Source organism: Medicago sativa, chromosome 8 (assembly GCF_051527215.1).
Source record: "Medicago sativa cultivar Bolivia chromosome 8, Bolivia_mono, whole genome shotgun sequence".
In the NCBI taxonomy this organism is placed as follows: Eukaryota; Viridiplantae; Streptophyta; class Magnoliopsida; order Fabales; family Fabaceae; genus Medicago; species Medicago sativa.
The window spans coordinates 78,055,058-78,076,766 of NC_140756.1; the positions used below are offsets into that span (position 1 = coordinate 78,055,058).

Below are 21,709 nucleotides of genomic sequence, written 5' to 3' on the forward strand. Positions count from 1 at the left end.
TTAAGCAAACGCGTTTTGTTTCTTAATTGGATATATCCGAAAGTTTCTGGATATGCTTTTGGATCGGGTCAGATCGTAACAAATTTATTTGTTACGCGTAGCGCTTACGGATAATGATTAAATTAATTAATTAATTAATTTAACATTTTCAAGTGACAAAAAAAATATATATCAATTTTTTTTAAGCGTTCACCCGTTCACAAAATTGGGTACCCCAAGGGCACACCCTTGGAGGTCACTTTTCCCATATATAAACACTTACTAGTTGGGGTGACCCTTCAATGTGGGACATTTTTAAGTCACACCCACACACTAGTTTTTTCATAGTGTTTTTCTTTCCAATTTTCTTCACTAGAATTAACTAGTGTTCCAACAATCCCCCACTTGACTTCAAAATGGTTTCGAGAAATAACGTAAAACGTTTCCATAAGATTTGCTAATATACAAAGGTGTCGCCAACAACTTGAACCTTAGCATAGTGGAAGATATTCTGATTTAACAAGAGTTGCTTACAGCATTGAACTCTATCTCAGACATAGAATCCACACACAAACCTTTTCATAGGTGTATTCTAAAAGCCCGTGCGTTTTAAGGCCCTGCACGTGTATCCCGGTTTTAACGAATGCTCTAGGAATTCTGCCTCGAAATTCCATAGGACCGGCCTAAGTTCCACATTCGTATAGGTGAGTCTATCAAGGGTACTCCTGTAGCTGTGTACCCCACTCAACATAGAGTATAGATCTCATTAAGAGTTACTATTACCTCATCCTTCTTTCGCTGCAGGATCATGCTTTCTAAATTCTTTCTCTCATAGCATGTTCTACCACTTCATGACTTGTTTTTACCCATTGAACCTATTTCTTGGGATCTCCAGTCATGTAGGTCGGGTTACCATCACTTGTGGGCTATAGGCATTAGTCCCATCCTACTGGATGTTTCTTGGACTTTCTCTCTATTAAGTCCTTTCGTCAAAGGATCAGCTAAGTTTTCATTCGTACGTACAAAATCAACTCCAACCGCTCCATTTAGAGATACACTCTCTAATCGTGTTGTGTTTTCGCCATATCTGTCGTCTCTTACCATTGTAATAACGATTCTTAATCTTTGCAATAGCCGCGGTACTATCACAATGAATTAACACAGCAGGTAACGGTTTTTCCCATAGAGGGATCTCAGCTAGCAAAGATCTTAGCCAACTTGCTTCTTCACTAGTTTTATCTAGTGTTCTCATCTCAGATTCATTCCATAGTGGACTGAGTCAATATCATTTGTTTTAACAAACAACTCCTCTAGTGATGCTCAATGTGCAAACACTATTCGCTAAATATTCATCTGAAAGATGTTCTATTTTATATCTTGTACCACTTAAGTACAATATGTTACTCCTAATGAAGTAATCTTAGAGTCATAGTCTTCTTAAGGCACCTCATGACTCTTTCTATAGCATGGCAATGCTTCTCATCCGTCTACTAGTAAACTTGCACAAGAGTTTTACGACATCGACAATGTCGGATCTAATACATTCAGTGGCATACCTAAGTGCTTCCAATGATGCTCGTATATTATGTTTTTCTAGTTCCATCTCAAGTGTTCTTACACTTGGATCATAATATGTGATTGCAAGTTTACGGTGAAATAAGTACATTTCTTTAAGATCTTCTCAACTTTGTGAGAATTATCAAAAAAATTATCTTTTCTGATCTAGTAATCTTGAAACCAAGAATTACTTCAATTTTTGTTTAGGTCTTTCTTATCAATGTTGTTGATAAACAATGATTTCACATAATTCATAACATGAATCTTTAAATCAAATATGAGCAAGTTGTCTTCATAGAGACATATGATCGTGCAAATATTATTTGTCACTTTCATTCACTTTATACTCATTCGATAATATTAGAATGTCAAATTTTTCATGCCATTCCTCAGGAGTTTATTTTAGACCATTCAAATAATTATCTAACTTACAGACCTTGTTTTCTTGTCCATGAATTGCAAACTTTTTCAGGTTGTTCCATATAGACTTGTTCTTCTAGTTCACCATAAAAAGGCAACTTTCACATCCATTTGGAGTACTTTCGAGTTATAAACGGCGGCTAAAGGGACTAGTACTCTCATGGATATGATTTTCGTGGCTGGTGAATGAATGTCGAAGAAGTCTATATTTTTCTCTCTGTCTAAAACCTTTGACTACAAGGAAAGCCTTGTATTCATCAACCGTACCAACAGGTTTTAGTTCTTTTTTCAAAAATCCAAGTACAACCGATTGGTTTTGCAACTATGAGACAAGTCAACCAAGTTTCATGTTTTGTTAGACTCTAGAAAATTCATTTCATCGTTTATTGCTTTTGCCATAATTCAGCATCCAATGAGGATATAACTTCTTTAAGACTTAATGAATCTTCTTCCAATGTATAAACCAAGTTCATACTCTTTAGCAATTTTAGCTTTCTTACCTCCTTGAGGTTCTATAACATCTTGTATGATGTTTTCATAACTATTTCTAATTACATGAATGTGATTAGATATAGTGCCCCCACTAGTTCTTAATTTTTAAAGGGGAATTTAATTTGCCCCCACTAATGTCGTGCTCCCATTAGAGCCCCCACTAGTGCCCCCATTATTCTTTAGTTAAAGGGGTAAATATTTACATAGAATTCGACATCTTTTAAATTCTATGATCACTTTAACATTTAGGTCATAAAACCTATATGTTTCGTTATTTATCGCATACCCGATGAATACATATTCATAGGCTCTACTAGTGAGTTCAACTCTCTTGGGGTCCAGGATCTTAATATAGTCTAGACAATCCCAAGTTCGAAAAATAAGACAAGTTGGATTGTCTTTTCTTCAAAAATTTCTTAATTAGAATTTTTGTTCTTAGACTTGGGTACTCTATAAATTTCAATTTTCGTTATAAAAAATTGAACATTCAAGTATATCAATTTTATTTTTCCAAAGTTTACAGTCATCAATAAATATGATAAAAATATCATTTTATCATTTCTAATTTATGTGTCATTAAATTAACACATATCATTATGTTTAGAGATTCATATCCTCTAAATTCTAATTTATATGAATTTTTGATTCATATATCTTGACTGCAATAAATAAAATTGTTTAATTATATAACTTTGGAATTAAGTCCAAGTTACTCAAGTTTAAAATTAAACACTTGTTCGTGATCAATTTTGATATGTCAAATATTAAAATCACACAACTAATAACATAGAAGGAGAATTTAATTTTTTAACATACCATCAAAGTGCAATCTTTTTCCACAAGAGTGCATGGTACACAAGTCTCTCTTTAAGTCTGAGTCAACTCAGTCTTATTCAATAGAAATCTGAAATTCAGATTCTTTCTTAAACATAAATAGAATTTCACAATTCCATTTATTTTCCTTATTGCATATTTACAAGTTTGGATTATGTAAAGCGATCGATGCATATGTTTATCAATTCTTGTTAAAGATTTGAAAACCAGTACGTGATATCAATGTTTTAAAAAAAAAAAAACAAAACACTTTTAGAATTCACCATAACAAAATAACAGCCTTGCATTATTTTATTTTCCGCTCCAAACAATTTTTTATGTTTTGTAACAAACTAAACTTGTTTGGTTCTGTAATAAATAATTTGTTTTGTAACAAATTATTGTTTTCATCAAATAAATTTTTAGTGTTGTTGATTGAGACAACAATCACTTCATCGTTTCATTCGAAAGATGTAAATCTATAGCTTGATTTATCCTTAATGTATTTAGGGACAACTTAACCTCAATATGTAACTTCTTCGGTAGACATAACATATAGAAACGTCTTACAATTGTTGTTTTTTGGATTTCCAAACTGTTAAATTTGAATTTCCAAATTCTATCATCTACCGAAGTTGTTACTAGGTTGAGTCACGACCAGGTCGCTCTCTTTAAGACGTTTCGTGGCACTACCCAAAGTTGTGCAAGGTAGACTATCAACCACGCCGCCTCCAGGATAAAACAAGCCCAGCTACAATTGTTCGATTAACTACTGCACTGTAGATAAATCGTTCGAGAATTACACCCTCAAAATATGGCTCAATCGTTTGATCGAAGCCACTCGATACGGTACGTAACCGCTCTATTCGAAACCGTTCAAATTAATATGGTATTATTACCATTCTATTATGGTGCTGAGACCACTCAAATATGGTGTTACCACCATTCTAACTTCTCCAAAACATGAATATGGCACTACGACCACTCAAATATGGTGATACCACCATTTCTCTTTAAAATAATATATATATATATACTGTTAAGATCATTCTTTAATATGATCTTAATAGTACTCTATATTCCGAAGAATCATATATTATCGAAGGGACTATGAACTTAAGACCAAGGGACTATGGTCTTAAGAACACTCTTAATACCGAAGGGACAGAAAGGAGTAGAAGCAGAAGAAACTTGTTAAAAACAAGTCGGAGGGAGAAGAGAGGAAAAAACACAGGAAGCATCGACTGTGAATTTTCGGTGTAAAGAATCAAATGGGGCGAGCTCTCCTTTTATAGGGAGAGTTTGTAACAAAAAACGAGTGACTTGGGGATTAAGTCTGCTTAATCCTTAAGCAAACGCGTTTTGTTTCTTAATTGGATATATCCGAAAGTTTCTGGATATGCTTTTGGATCGGGTCAGATCGTAACAAATTTATTTGTTACGCGTAGCGCTTACGGATAATGATTAAATTAATTAATTAATTAATTTAACATTTTCAAGTGACAAAAAAAATATATATCAATTTTTTTTAAGCGTTCACCCGTTCACAAAATTGGGTACCCCAAGGGCACACCCTTGGAGGTCACTTTTCCCATATATAAACACTTACTAGTTGGGGTGACCCTTCAATGTGGGACATTTTTAAGTCACACCCACACACTAGTTTTTTCATAGTGTTTTTCTTTCCAATTTTCTTCACTAGAATTAACTAGTGTTCCAACAATATTACAACAATTAATCAACATATTCGATTCATTTATCCAAATTCTTGCAACTTTCTTTCATAATAATGGTCATTTCTCTTACTTTTAAACACATAAATTACACTGCAAAACCAATCATCAACACTTGTCTACTAATTTTTTGTCCGCTAATTTTATGGTTTTGGCTGTTATACCATTACAAACAAAATTGTGCATGGAAAGTTCTTGTATGGATGCGTCAAAGAGAGTAAATTTCTTGACAACCAATTTCAAATACTACCCGATTGAAACCAATGTCAAAAGCAGTTTGTAGGGCTTGTTGTAGAGTGGTAGCTTCACAATCAAGTGCGGTTGTAACAGAAGGAAACACCATGTAGTTAGCTTGGATAAGCTGGAAACACAGGAAACACCAAATTTTCCTTCGACTTTGAAAAAAGCATAATCGGCATCACATTTAATCCAAACTATTTATAGTTTAGACCAAACTAAAGTAGTAGACCGCACATCATCATTGAGACGGTGACACTACATGTAATCTCAAACCGTATCCAACCTTGAATTTTTTGATCAAGTCAAATTTAGAGTTCACAAAACTTAAAAGCACCACATATAATCAGAGAAGTTCAAAATTTAATCTACTCTCAATTTCTTTACTAAACCCAATCAGTTGTCTTTTATTTGATCATGAAATATCTCAACAAAAAATAAGATAAAATAAATACCAACCATAAATTTGAGAGAAAAATCTAAATCAGTTCTAGAACACCATAGAAATACAATGAACTAAACACTAAAATTCGAATTTGAGATAAATCAAAGAGTCAATAAAACTCAAATAAAAATAGGATATTCTCCAATTAAATCATAACTTTAAAAGGATATTAATTAAAAGTATACTCAAGATATAGAAACAAAATCCATTAGATTTATACTTTTAGCCATGCAAATCTTTTAAGAAATACTTGTATGAACATCAACATTTTATTCCTTAGTTAAGTTTGGCTTGTATCTCAAACTCGTAATTATCAGATTTCTTTCCTAAGAATAGAATGGTTGAGAAAGAAAAATTTGTTTTTCTATTCAAAACCAAAAGGTATTTCTTATCTTATATACTTATCCAGCCCCCCACCCATTCAATAAATCAAAATGAGAAATGAAGTTTCCAAGTGTCATGACCCCATGCAATGATCCATCCAAACATACAATTCACAAGTACTGCTCCTATATACAACTCACCAACGTTTCACACATCCGGCCAGCTCAATTTATTCCTTAAACGGTCCAATTCTTACCAAACCAAATATATAAATAAGAGGATATCTTTACACTATTTTTTTCCGAGTCGAATATAATTATAATGGATGATAAAACTCTTTAGGAGATTAAGGTTATATTTGAATCCAAAGTCTTTAATTAAGTTTTTTTTTTGTCAAGTAACAATCTGCAAACAAAAAAATGTAGCGAGTATCAATTGAATTATACTTACGGACCAAAATCATTTTTTAATCAAAGATACATATATTTTCCCTTTTAATAATTATATTCTTCCTTTTCTTTTTACATTATTATCTTTCTTTTTTGAGCCTTTTTCATTATTACTTTGAATAATAAAAAAAATCCATAAAATCTGCTTTATTTTGTTAAAACAATAGTGGTTGTGCAATTTTCCTTGACTCACCACACAAAAGTGGTTGTTATAGTCAAATAAAATTTGTCATAGTCAAATAATCTTTTTCACAAGAAAAGCAATAAGCTCATAACTTAAGACTTTTTTTTTTCTCTTACACATCTTCACACACCAACCAACCAAACTTTTCTTCACCGGAGAAACTCACCGCCGGCGACTTAGTCCACTTCTCCGATCTCATGCTATAACAACGTTCTTCAATTTCAACTATGGGAAATTGTAACACTTGTATAAACAAAGATGCAATCGAATCAACCGGGAAAGCAAAAACATCATCAACAACAGAGTCAAACCATGGCCGGCGAAGAAAAACAAAAGTAAAAGCAAAACCAAAATCAAATCCATATACAGAAGAGTCGTTAACACCAGGAGCAGCAATCCGTGTTCTGAAAGAATCAAATCCACGAAACAGAATCAACGACAAGTACATACTTGGCCGTGAACTTGGCCGTGGAGAATTCGGTATAACATATCTTTGCACAGACAAAGAAACAAAGCAGGAGTTAGCTTGTAAATCAATTTCGAAGCGGAAATTAAGAACGGCAGTAGACGTTGAAGATGTTCGGAGGGAAGTGGCGATTATGTCTACTTTACCGGATCATCCAAATGTGGTGAAGTTGAAGGCTACTTATGAGGATGATGAGAATGTTCATCTTGTGATGGAGTTGTGTGAAGGAGGGGAGTTGTTTGATAGGATTGTGGCGAGAGGGCATTATAGTGAAAGAGCTGCTGCTCATGTTGCTAGGACTATTGCTGAGGTTGTTAGGATGTGTCATGCTAATGGTGTTATGCATCGGGATCTTAAGCCGGAGAATTTTCTTTTTGCTAATAAGAAGGAGAATTCTGTTCTTAAAGCTATTGATTTTGGTTTATCTGTCTTCTTCAAGCCCGGTATTGTATTCTTTTCTATTGTTTATTGTTGATTAATAATTGTTTATGAAGTTATTCAAGTGGTTATGGTTAATTCAGTTTATTATGAAGTTTGCATAGTTTAGATAGTACTCGGGCTTGATGTCTAGTTAGAACAATTCGCTCTGGATTATCATGATCCCTTTCACGTGGAACCTTTTTCTTAGGAACGGAAGGTTTAAGAACAAATAAAAAATTGTTAATAATATGTTATGCCCTTAGATGTTATGGTCCGCACACTCCTAAAACATGTATTCAACGAGTCTATAGCCTTGGCTGACAGGTCCGGTAATCTTTGAAATTTCATCGTGATGGGATATATCATTGCAGTTGGTTGTCTTCAATGACCAAGAATTTCTAGTAACATGTCCCCTGCCCTTTGTACACACCGCCAAAAAGAAAAGGCAATTCAAAAATAAATGTTACAAAGATTGAATTGTTCAGTTCACAATTAAGTTTGATTCCTAGTTGGAACAATCTTTTTTGGATTGCTATGGTCCCTTTTCTAGAGAATGTTTTTCTCAGAAAGGAGAGGGTTAAGAACAAATAAAAATTGTTAATGTGGCTGTATTTATCTTATTTGGGGTGTTTATTGAATTGTGCTGATGCTCTTTTTTTTTTAATGAGTAGGGGAGAGATTTTCGGAGATCGTGGGGAGTCCTTACTATATGGCACCGGAGGTTTTGAAGAGGAATTATGGTCCAGAGGTTGATATATGGAGTGCAGGGGTGATTCTATATATTTTGTTATGCGGGGTGCCTCCGTTTTGGGCTGGTACTATTTTTTTGGCTACTTGTTGTTTATTTATGTTTTGGTTGGGTGTGGTTACTGGTTAATTGTGTGTACTCAGATTTTTGGATTGGTTTGTTGATTGCAGAAACTGAACAAGGGGTTGCTTTGGCGATTTTGAGGGGGGTAATTGACTTCAAGAGGGAGCCTTGGCCTCAGATTTCTGACAGTGCTAAGAGCCTTGTGCGTCAGATGTTGGAACCTGATCCTAAAAAACGCTTGACGGCTGAACAGGTGCTTGGTAAGTAATCTTGTTCTTTGTGGTTTCTGTGGTAAGTAGGATTGTGCGTGCTCTGCTGATCACTAGTGACTCACTTGATAGCTGAATTTTGTTGCAAATTTATATTTAGGATATTGTAAGTAGGACTGCGAAAGATGAATCTACGTTCTGCCAGTGATTTCAGTAACCAACTTAGGCTTCATCTTTCATGGCAAAATCTTACATGTATAATGTATTAGGATTTTAAAATGTGGTGGAGAAACTCATAAGTAAGGAGCCCTTAGATTCGAATAAGGAGAGATATGACAGTGTGACCACTAGTTCATTTCTGCCAATGCCTCTGTCATGCACATTATTTTTCTGCAAAAGCAAACTATTTAAAATGCTTGAGGAATCTTATTCATTGCTTTGAGACGAGTTTGTGTAGAAAGAGAAGGATAGTTTTTTATTGACATATATTCAGGACCATCAGTTCATGATCATATTGGGAAGGCTCCTACTTGCTGCCCCTAATATCAAATTCTGAATATTAAGCATTTGCCACATTGCCGACTCCAGTCTCCCCGTAAACAAAATTGATGCATATAAGCATTTTTAAACTATGAACGTTTATAACTTGGCTCGCTGAACTTTACATCGGGTATATATATTTACTGTCCTTAATTATGGTTGCAGAACATCCTTGGCTACAAAATGCAAAGAAAGCTTCGAACGTTCCATTAGGAGATATTGTGAGGACAAGGCTTAAGCAGTTTTCTTTGATGAATAGATTCAAAAAGAGAGCTCTTCGGGTTAGCATCTATTCTTGTTTATGCGTCAAACTCTATTTATAAGTACTAAGGAAGTTGAAATGTTGGTGATTTTAATTTCTTTAAATTAATACTACAGGTAATTGCGGAACATTTATCTCTTGAAGAAGTAGAAATAATCAAAGACATGTTTACATTGATGGATACCGATAAAGATGGCAGAATAACATATGAGGAACTGAAGGCTGGTTTGCGGAAGGTTGGCTCACAGCTGGCTGAGCCGGAGATAAAGTTGCTGATGGATGTGGTAGGCTTTTGTAAATTTTTATAATTCATATTGATCAATATAATATTAGTTCTTTGATTGTCACTATGATTATTTGACAATCTGATGAAGCTCGATCAAACCGTTTTTTGGTCTTCTGTTGCACAGTTTCTTATAAGAGTGAGCAGTTGTACACTTCTATAATGAACATGTTTTGCTTTCCAACAATGGAGATCTTCTCTTTCCTTTTTAACATGTTGTGTACCTGCTTGATACATGTAATATAAATGTGTCTGAATTGGTTTTGGCCTTTGCGTTGCAGTACATCATATGATGTTAAATGCCAAATTTTAAGTGTGCCTTATGTATGGCGTAAATATTCCCTGAGATATACTTATGGATGATGTTTGAAATTGTCAATATGGATATGAAAATTGATTTTGTTTCTAAAGCCTTAAATTGAGAAATTGATTTGCCATTCATGCCTTGTGTCAAGTGTATGAGTGGATGCAATAGTAAGTTATGTGATTTGAGGTTTTTTCTTTGCTGTCAATTGCTTAGGCTGATGTTGATGGGAATGGAGTTCTTGACTATGGAGAGTTTGTAGCTGTGACAATTCACTTGCAAAGAATGGAGAATGACGAGCATTTCCGCAAAGCATTCAAGTTTTTTGACAAAGACGAGAGTGGGTATATTGAGTTAAGTGAACTAGAAGCAGCATTAGTGGATGACTTAGGAGAAACTGATACCAATGTACTGAATGAGATCATGCGAGAAGTTGACACTGACAAGGTTTGGCTTTCATTCTCACGACTCATTGCTTTATTTTTGCTTTCTTTCTAAGTTTTACTGCCATTGCAACATAAACCAAGGAAGATATAGTGTTCCTATTAAAATATTGATTTGTTCATTTTATAATACAATTATTTGCTGCTTCTCGAGTACATCCTACAGTATTCTCCATAAATCTTTAGAACATTTTTTCAATTTTCTGTTTTCACAGGATGGTCGCATCAGTTATGAGGAGTTTGTGGCCATGATGAAAACGGGAACTGATTGGAGAAAAGCATCCCGGCAATATTCTAGGGAAAGATTCAAGAGCCTGAGCATAAACTTGATGAAGGACGGCTCACTTCAACTTCATGACGGGATAAGTGGTCAAGCTGTTGTGGTTTGAGTATAAAGTTACTTCTTTCTTTAACATTGGTGCTCACTAAGATTTCCCTTTTCATCCACCCCTTCCCATTCTTCAAACCATGGTTTGTGTAATCTCGCCATAAAAGCAATCAAGTTTTTGGAGTGTACTGATTACCTTGAGCTGGAGTTGGGTAGCTTAGGTTTCTCGGCTGGCTTGATGTTCGATGGTTGAAGAATGCGTTGGAGGATTGTATACTAAAGATTGTTTTATAACTTGTGAGTAAAAAGTTGGAGGATTGCATACTAAAGATTGTTTTATAACTTGTCAGTAAAAAAATTGTGAAGGGCTGGAGGAACATGCTGCAGGCCTCAAAATGTCACGTATATTCATTGTATACTTATGTCATGTTACCTATGTTTTATAATTTCATTGATAAATGTGGTTTTTCTAACTGTTATAGGCAGAAACCAGTCAGGGTTTGTCTGATCTGTGGTGTGAGCTTCTAAGAAAGTTTCATTATCTGCAAGTTAAAGCAGTTTCACTTTCTTCTGGGGATTAGTCCTGGCTTTGTGCCAAGGAATACTTTGGTTCAACCAAAAGATTCACTTTGTTTGTATAAAATGCAGATTTATTGGGTTTTTTCCTTCTAAGTTATCACTTGTGTTCATAGGCTCTTCCATTTTAGTCATTGTCCAAGGCAAATGAAGATTGAATAGTTAGATAAACATTAGTAACCATATTTTGTGTTTCATTTTTGTAACCATTTGTCATTTGAGATCAAATGCAATTGTGATGTATCAGAATTTAGAAACATCTTTAGGAGCTAGAATATGAGCATTGCTATTACTCTCTAATAGTACACATGTACACAGCAATGTAGGAAAATAAAAAAAAATTAAACGAACATCATTCATGAATAACTTAGACACTTTTTATTGTTTTAATTTTCAGAAGAAAATATGATAAACCAGCAGAAACTACTACTGAATGTTGCACAATGCAGACGTATAAACGAGCAAAATTTAAATTTTTTAATTAAAGCAACACTTTTATCAGTGTAGTAAAAAATATATAAATGAAAACATTGTATATTTTCCCCAAATTAATGAATTTTTAAGTGTATACTTGGGAAACTTTTGTGGGAACTAAAGTTGGTCAGAAATAATGATCCATAATCATTTTGAAGAAAACAAATCATCATATCATATAATGAATAATTTGTTGCTTGAAGTTTGCTTAATTGTGGAGATCATAATTTCATAAGAAGCAAACTTGTGGATTGAACAAGGTTTCCATTGCAATATTAGAACCTCCACTATTGTTCATGCTGAAACTCTGAGTTTGTATTATGGCCTAAAGTTTGCCTGCAAACATCTTATTCCTTCTTTTTTTTGTTGAGGTTGACTCAAAAACAGTGGTTAGGTTTGTCAATAATGTGTTTTATGATTCAGCTTTTCTTTGACCCCTTCTTGTAGAAGTTTTTTACCTCCTTTGTGCACTAGACTAACATGTTTCTCTATAACACTAACAGGAAAGTCAACTTGGGCCATGGTGGTAGTTTCTCTTGATCTATTCTAGATCATCCTCCTAATCCCTTGAAACCTGCACCTTTATTTTACTAATATTTTAGGATGTAGTACGCCCTCTCTTGTTCATTTTTCGTGATTTCCTTTTTTATTGGAAAAAAAAAAAAGATTATCTGATGCTTACTATTTGTTGACTAATATAAAAAAATAGTGTTTCTTTTTCTTACTTTTCAACCTTCCGCACCTTATTTCGAAATATAAAACCCAAAAAATACAGGTTTGGAGGCTTTTTGAACGTATTTCACACTTTTTAGATTATATAATCTAAAATCTGTAGAACGCACAAGAAACCAATAAAGTGGGAAAAAAATCACTCAAAAGATACCGTTTCATTCAACACCCACTTAGTCATTTTGTCAAGAAAAATGTTCTTCGCTCATCATGTTTTGATCCAAATCTAGAACCATTTGCAGAATGGATCCGGCTTTAGGCTCGGTATAATTTAAAGCCCAAATACAAATTCTCTTCATTTTATACTTAGATAAATGCTGATATCACTTTTCAAATTTCTCTTCTCGCGAATTCAACGGTAATTAACTGTCATAAGACACTTTAACACCGGTTGAACAAATTTTCAAAGTGACCGACGATACTTAATTACCGCTAGATTGGTGAAAAAAACAATTTTAAAAGTGAGATGAGCAATTTTCTTATACTTATGGGTGCGTTTGATGGTCATGATAGAGAGTCGGGATATGATAAGTATATCATATCCTGTTGTAATCTTTTGTTTGATGCACCGATAGGATATGATAATTTATTACATTTATTTATCCTATCCTATCACTTCTTTGTAATTTATATCCTAAGTTTAAGCTGGGTTAGAATTATCCTATCAAAAGTAACAACTAAAATCTTTATTTTGCCCTCACCCCCACTCCCCTCTCTCTCCCCATCGTCTCTTCTCTTTGTTTCTCTACCTCTTCTTCCATAACTCTTCAACACCATTTCTTCCATGTGTTACGGATATAATCCCAATTCATCGGTACAATCCTTTTTTCCTCAGCATGCTTAATTCTCAATTTTCCCTCCTTTTTGGTTATATATATTGCATTGAAGTCAAATTGAAAATAATTTTTCCTTTGTTAACGTAAAAAAAAAAAATTGAAACAAATTATTTTAAGATGTAAATAGGTGTTCAATTAAGAAGAAAAATTTGAGTTTATTTTTTATCAATTGTCTAACATATGCAGGTGGAAGTTTTAATTAATTGTTGGTTGTAGTTATAAGGTGTGCAATGTTGCTTTCCCATTTACTCTTGTAATTTACAAAAACGGTTGGTAATGGACGAAGTATTGTAGCTGACCAAGGAAGAAGATGATTAATAAAGGAAATTATATATAATTAATATCAATTTAATTGTATTTAAGGGAAATTGATTATAATGGTATTTTTGTCATTTAATTATAATAAAAATGTTATCATGTTTATTATCATGTGTGTATCAAACACATGATATGATAAGTATTCATCCTCTCTATATCCTATCCTGTCTTTATCCAATTTCATATCATATTCTATCTCTATCATATCCTGACCATCAAACGGACCCTATAGCACTAGGCTTTAGCCCAAAGTCTTCGTATCAACCACTCCGGTTTGAAGTTTTCAAAAAAACCACTCCGGCTTGATTATTAAAAAACCCATGATTGTGCCTTGATTTTAAAAACTATCTAAATACGATATAAAAAAAATTATATTTTATACCATCCTTTCCTTCCCCACACAACCCATACAAATTTTCAAAAGTGCCCTTTAAATATTTAGCTGAAAACTCAATTTCATTTGAATTTTTATTTTTTATAAATACGGAATAAATTGATGTTTCAAATTTTTTGAGGGGAGATGTTTCAAATTTTTTACTTTTGAAAAAGTTCGGATATATTTTTTTAAAAGAAAGTCCAGATATATTTTATAAATGAACCTCTCGTAATCTTTGAGAAATTGAGATAAATTTGATTCCTCGTCCCACATTGAGTGGTGCATTATCGTTAATGTTTTTTCTTAATGAATTTTTTGTGTCTATGATCTATCTTCAAATGAGATAATAAAAAAATATTTTTGATAAACTCTTTTGAGAAATGTTAAGAACACTTTAAAGATAGGCGACTTCAAGAATTTAGTTTAGATTTGTTTCCCCTCCAAAGATAATCATGCTATCAACACTCATGATACCATTTTAATTAAGTTTTGTTCTCAAATATCATTATAAAAATATTTCATCCGATCATTATTATAAACAAATATTCATTTTTCAATCCCCTCAAAAACAAGTATTCCTTTTTCAAGCTCATCAATTAATTAATATATTTAATTTATAATATAATTTAGATACGTCAATTATCCAATAAAATTAAAAAGAATTATATATGATATTGACAGAGAGAATAGGAATCTCATCTCATTATATTAAAACCTAGCCTTACATCACCTTAAGACATGGATCCATCTTTTTATTTATTCTAATATCATGTATCACTTTTGCTTTCAATATTTCATCTTTCCTTTGGCTTTAGGCTGTAGATACACGAGTCCAAGAATTAAAATACCCACTCCGTGACAATGACAACGAAAAACTCCACTAACTAAAACAATTATGAAGGAGAAAGACATCACATGTACCACAGTGCCACACTCTCTAATAGACCTTAGAATCTTGTCAACAAAAAAAATATAGACGTTGGAATATTCCTACAAATACGATTTTTCAAACGTTATAGAAAATCACCCATTGTATGCTAAGCGAATAATTCACTAGCAGATATAATATTGTCATTTGAATGGTACTTGGTCGTATCTGATATGATATAACAATGTTTGTTTTGTTAATGGTATCTTGGGGATCTTATAATGTGGAAATTATAATATAAGAATGTAGGATGTGTTGGCTGACACCTACGGATAATGGTCCCCGCCTTTCTAATTCGGACAGCAGTCAAGGTTTAGATAGATGGCCAGAACATGTTTTAGCATTAATTTCTCATTCTTTGACTCTTATCATAAGTGGCGTATCCAAGACCCAGAGTCAGGGGGTGCAAATATTTTCGTCCTACAATTTTTTTCATAAAAAAGTCGTCCATTTTAATCCCTTAAAATATCTTAGTTGCTAGTGGTCGCTGATGCTAGGTCAATATTATTTCAACTTTTAAACTTTTAATTGTTCTTTTGCAAAAATATTTAGTCCATTATAAAAAAAAAAATTACTAATATAGTCTAGTGGTTTATATATTAAAAATTACTTAACTCGTTCTAATATTTTTTTTTTAGGGGAAGAGTAATACCATAAATAATAGATATATAATAATCATAACACTTGTGAGCATTTTTTAATTGGTAGATATAATACATTGAAATGTACAATGGCTCGAATTTGAACACTAAAATTTCTATTTATTAATCTGAAAGGGTGAAATTCTAATCATAAACTACTTAATTAAGAGAATAGAGTAATGATCATAGTTATAATCTCTAAAGAGAGAGAAAATAAATAAAAGACAAAAGTAGAAAAACATAGGCTTAATTGCACTTTTGCCCCCTATATTTTGCCAATTGTGCGATTTTGCACCCCATTGTTTCAAACGAGCGATTTTGCACCCTATATTTTGCCAATTGTGCGATTTTGCACCCCATTGTTTCAAACGAGCGATTTTGCACCCCATAGTTTTCCCCCTTTCTGATTCTGCACCCCAAAAAATCATAAAAATATTCAGTTTTTTTCCAAAAAAATTAAAAATCAGAAAATATAATTTTTTTTAAAAATTCTGGAATTTAATTTTCAAAATACAAAAAAAGTAAATTTTCAAAATTTTTAAAAAAGGTCAGATTTTTTTAAAAAAATTCTGGAAAAGATTTAATTTTTAAAAATCTGGATAGAAATTTTAAAAAAAGGTCATATTTTTTAAAAATTTACTTTTTTGTATTCAGATTTTTTTTCCAAATTTACAAATATACAAAATTTACTTTTTGAAAATTTACAAATTTTAAATTAAATTTTTAAAAATCCAGATTTTTTTGTATTTTGAAAATTAAATTTGAAAAAAATCTGACCTTTTTTTAAAATTTGTATCCAAATTTTTAAAAATTAAATTTTTTTTCCAGAATTTTTTTTAAAAAAATCTGTCTTTTTTTAAAAATTTGTATCCAGATTTTTAAAGATTAAATTTTTTTCCAAATTTTTTTAAAAAAATCTGACCTTTTTTTAAAATCTGGATATATGATTTTTTTCTGATTTTAAAAACAATTACTATATTTTTTGATTTTTTTCTAATTTTTTAAATTTTTTGGAAAAAAATTGAATATTTTTATGATTTTTTGGGGTGCAAAATCAGAAAAGGGGAAAACTATGGGGTGCAAAATCGCTCGTTTGAAACAATGGGGTGCAAAATCGCACAATTGGCAAAATATAGGGTGCAAAATCGCTCGTTTGAAACAATGGGGTGCAAAATCGCACAATTGACAAAATATAGGGGGCAAAAGTGCAATTAAGCCAAAAATATATTTTGAAGTACTACCTCCGTCCCGGTATAATTGACCTACTTTGGTTTTTCACACAGATTAAGAAAAGTGTATAAATAAAGGGGAAAATGGAATATATTGTATTGGGAATGATAAAAATAGTACTATTATTTAGTGTTATATTGTATTGAGAATGATGAAAGTTGTATTGAAAATTGAAATGGGTCAATTATTTTGGGACACTTTTTTTAAAAAAATGGGTCAGTTATTCCGGGACGGAGAGAGTAATATATTTAGAATTTTCATTCGATGCACACCATAATTAACATAGTTTAGTTGTGGAAGAAGTCAAGGGTTGGTGCCATTTTTCGTGTTCGAGTCCCATCCTAGTTTCTAATTTTTCATTTTGACGCCAATAAAAAAAATGGAAATTAAAAAGTTGCAGAGAAAAGTTAGAGTTTCAGAAAATAATTAATACTCTCTGCCAAAAGTTGTCCTGGGTCAGCTTTAGACAGAATTCTTTGTGGTGTATTTGCAAAATATCTAAATGTTTGGTTTCAAGGTGCAAAATAGAAAAGCCAGGGTGTGCAGAAAGCCAAAAGAATAAGGGTACTGGTGCAAAATATCAAAGTTCAGAGTGTGCAGGTGCACACCCTCAGCACACACTGGATCCGCCCCTGCTTATCATCGAATGTTCACTTTACTATAAGAGTGTATTTTATTTTTTTTGAAGGTACTATAAGAGTGAATATTAGTTTTTTTTTCCTTTTAAAATTACACGATTCGTTTTTAATTATATGCAAGGTTTGGGGTTCGAACCCCGGACACCACCAACAAAAAAAAATTAAATTTCAGTCAACATTTTTGTCTTTTTTTCTTCAAACTTTAAACATTTATCTTTTTAAATGTTAACGTTGTTATCCTGTTTTACATAATTTGTCTAAAAACTCGTATTATATTTATCATTATCTCATCCAAAATCGAAACCTTAAAAATAATTATCAAATCTAAAAAATAAAAAATGCAATTCATCATCTCCAATAACAACATCATCAAATTCCCAACTACGAAAAAAAATCACGAAGGCACAACATGAATGCAAAATGCATAAAATGCACAACATCTTTGTAAGATACAGTCACGAATGCAAATACTCAAAATGAAATTGAGGATTTGGAGTGGAGATTTTTAATAAAGATGAGTTTTTTATTATGAGATTTGATGTTGTTGTTGGAGACGAAGATTTGACATGTTTTTGAAGTTTTGGGTTTTTATTGAACATCTGGATTTTTTATGAAGATAGTGTAGATGATATAAATGTCTAGATTTTTTTTATTTTTTTTTTACAATTTTTAGTGAAAAAGTATATCCGTGTCAATATTTAAAAAGTTAAAGGGTTGAAATGGAAAAAAAAATGAATGATGTCATTGTGCATTTTTTTATAGAAAAAAGTTTAGGTGATTTGAGTTTCAGAGGCACATTATGGTTAGGACAGATCTGGAAACTTATGTTATGTTTTTATAAAAAAAAGTTTCGGTGAGTTGAGTTTAGGTGCATTTAACACTACCTTAGTGCACATACAAACACATACTTAAAGAATCTTTACAATGGTACTTGTAGATTACACGTCAAAGAGGTTTTCATATCGATAGCGTGAATTAAATTTGTGATATTGCAAATGCGTCAACTTCTTACTAACTCATCCAACTTTCTTGACAATAGGGTATATTATTAAACATGTAAAGTTTAACACCTTGCATATAACATCATTTATAACTATTAAAGCAATTTGTAAAATTCTTAATTTTAAACTTTTTAAAACAAAAGAAACTAATATATTAAGCAACCAAATCAAGTCATCTCAGTACAAGGTGTATCGAAGAGAGCTTGACAAGAAACAAAGCAATACACAATATTGGAAATATATGAAGGGCAAGCTAAACAAGCTACACAACTTTAGTTAAACAGAACATATGATTAAACCTCCATAATTGATAATCAAAGTCGAATGAAATATATTTCGACTTAAACCAGCAATACGATTGAAGTTTTACTCTTTCACAAAGAGCATGTAAGTTGTCTTCCTTTCTCTGAAAAATATGTATGTTACATTCCTTCCGAATAATCCAAGCAACACAAAGCCATAAAACTTTTAGGGAGTTTTGAACATTATGCGAGAAACCTCCTAAGCTGTCAAACTGAAAAATATGTTGAAGAACCTTGCCATTGAAAGTAATAGAGAAACCAAGCCAACTGAAAATAAAATACCAAAGTCCATCATAAACATCACAAATGTGTAAACTCATTATTAGAGCCAAACTACTTTAAATTGAATCTTGGATCTTCACATTTCTCTTCGTGAGTGTTTATTTAATACGTGTTAGACGTCTGCAAGTCCTAGCTCAACTGGCAAAATGCCGAAATTGTTAGGCCGGACGTCATGACCGGGGTTCGAACCCCGATACCTCCACTTGTGTATGTAAATTTATAATGGCTTTGTCATTTCGTCTATCTACCAATAATACGTGTTAGCCATTAGGTTAATATTAAAAAAATTATAAAATGCTCGATGAGTTCCGTATTTTAAATTTCATAGGCGTTTGGTTTTGGCTTTAGAGAGACTAGAATTAATTTGTAACAAAAAAAAAGAGACTATAATTAATTTTAGAAGGGTACATAATTGATTTTAACATGTTTGGTCGTTTTTGAGTCAAATTTAATTTTGCTTTTAGAATTGATTCTACAATAAAGTTAGAATTTGTAACTTTTAATTTGACAATTAATTTTTACACATAAATTCACCATTAAACTCACTTTTAAATGAATATATTCAAACAAAAATCATTTTACCTACAATTTACTTTTAGTCATAATCAACTTTATAAAATCAATTCATTCAAAATTAATTATTATCATCATATAACCAAACGTTTTTTTTTTTTTTCATTCACAAATGCGACACATCGATTGCCTTTCCCAAAGAAATGTTGATTTCCTTTATGTTAGATACAAAAAGAATATATATTGGCCATGAAATATTGAAGATCAATTTAAGCATAATGACACTTTCCAGTTTCCTCTCTTTATATTGATTGCAGTTGGAGTTAAGGTATATGGATGGATATTGATCATATCACGGTCCATGCAACAAAAAGAGAAGAGTGTATATGATAAAGACATTGATCAGAAAAGGCACCCCCACGATTCCATTTGCATAAAGCAATTCCTTTTTGTGGATTGAGGATCCCTTTAAGTGATATGATTTTGCTGTATAACGATTCCTTTTATCCATAGGATAGGACAGTGTCCCATAGAATCAACAAAAAAGGAAGAAAAAGTTGTACCCCATTATTTTATGGAAAATGATTAAATAAATTTAACTGATAGGGGGGGGGACTTTTTTTTTTTTTTAGGTTATTTAAGGACTTAATATTATCAGACATTTAATTTAATCAATCTTACTTACTAATGCTATGTTTGGATGACGAAAGAAAGTGTAAGAAAAGAAAGTGTAAAGTGAGATGATTATTTAGTTGTTTGGTATGAGAGAAAGTGAGAGAGAAAGATAGATATATATGGATTAAATGACATATATACCCATATATTATAGATATACAATATCTATTTATATAAGCCACGATATATTGAATAATTAGCAATGTATGCACACAAAATAAATTACGAACCTATATATAATAAAAATAAATTGAAGAGACACGCATGTTACTGCTGAATGAGAAGCAAATTAATTGAAGGAAATATAATTAAGCATATGATGTGACATTGTAAATGATACAATGTGCTTCAAAGTTCAAAGTAAGGGCAATTATGTAATTTTGAAATTTTAGAAGCCTAATCCAGCTTTCTTCGCAATCTGGTAGGGAAAGTATTTGACAGTGGACCCACCCAAATCAAACTTTCTTTCCTCTCTCTCAAAGCAACCAAACGATGGAAATAATGTTTTTCCATAAACTTTCCATTCTTTATGCTTTCTTTCCTTCATCTATCCATGGTACCAAACGCAGCCTAAAGCTTGTCGGGTCAAGCTAACCATAACCCTAAAGCTACCATTTTCCCGCTCATTCTAAAGCATTTATGTCGACTCTTGACCTCCTCACCTTTAATACACGCCATAAAGTCATTTCATTACAGGTTGTAGTAACTGCCATTTATAACACGATTGCATATTATTTTAATTTTTGAAATCTTACTTACTAAAGCTTGTCAGGTCAAGCTAACCCTAACCCTAACCCTAACCATAAAGCTAGCATTTTCCCGCTCATTCTAAAGCATTTATGTCGACGCTTGACCTCCTCACCTTTAATACACGGCATAAAGTCATTTCATTACAGGTTGTAGTAACTGTCATTTATAACACGATTGCATATTATTTTAATTTTTGAAATCTTACTTACCAAAGCTTGTCAGGTCAAGCTAACCCTAACCCTAACCCAAAAGCTAGCATTTTCCCGCTCATTCTAAAACATTTATGTCGTCATAAAGTCATTTCATTACAGGTTGTAGTAACTGCCATTTATAACATGATTGCGTATTATTTTAATTTTTGAAATCTTACTTACTAAAGCTTGTCAGGTCAAACTAACCCTAACCCTAACCATAAAGCTAGCATTTTCTCGCTCATTCTAAAGCATTTATGTCGACGCTTGACCTCCTCACCTTTAATACACACCATAAAGTCATTTCATTACAGGTTGTAGTAACTGCCATTTATAACACAATTGCATATTATTTTAATTTTTGAAATCTTACTTACTAAAGCTTGTCAGGTCAAGCTAACTCTAACCCTAAAGCTAGCATTTCCCCACTCATTCTAAAGCATTTATGTAGACGCTTGACCTCCTCACCTTTAATACACGCCATAAAGTCATTTCATTACAGGTTGTAGTAACTGCCATTTATAACACGATTGCATATTATTTAATTTTT

General features: G+C 32.3%; 1 protein-coding gene across 1 annotated transcript; it reads left to right on the forward strand.

Annotated features, from left to right (window-relative positions):
- The first annotated feature begins 6,690 nt into the window (after nt 1–6,690).
- Nucleotides 6,691–11,371, forward strand: LOC146901822 (calcium-dependent protein kinase 30-like). Its single transcript, XM_085737639.1, has 7 exons — nt 6,691–7,542; nt 8,191–8,334; nt 8,438–8,590; nt 9,245–9,360; nt 9,458–9,625; nt 10,145–10,375; nt 10,587–11,371. The coding sequence occupies exons 1-7, from the start codon at nt 6,861–6,863 to the stop codon at nt 10,758–10,760; spliced, it is 1,668 nt and encodes a 555-aa protein (XP_085593765.1). The 5' UTR covers nt 6,691–6,860; the 3' UTR covers nt 10,761–11,371.
- Nucleotides 11,372–21,709: the final 10,338 nt, after the last annotated feature.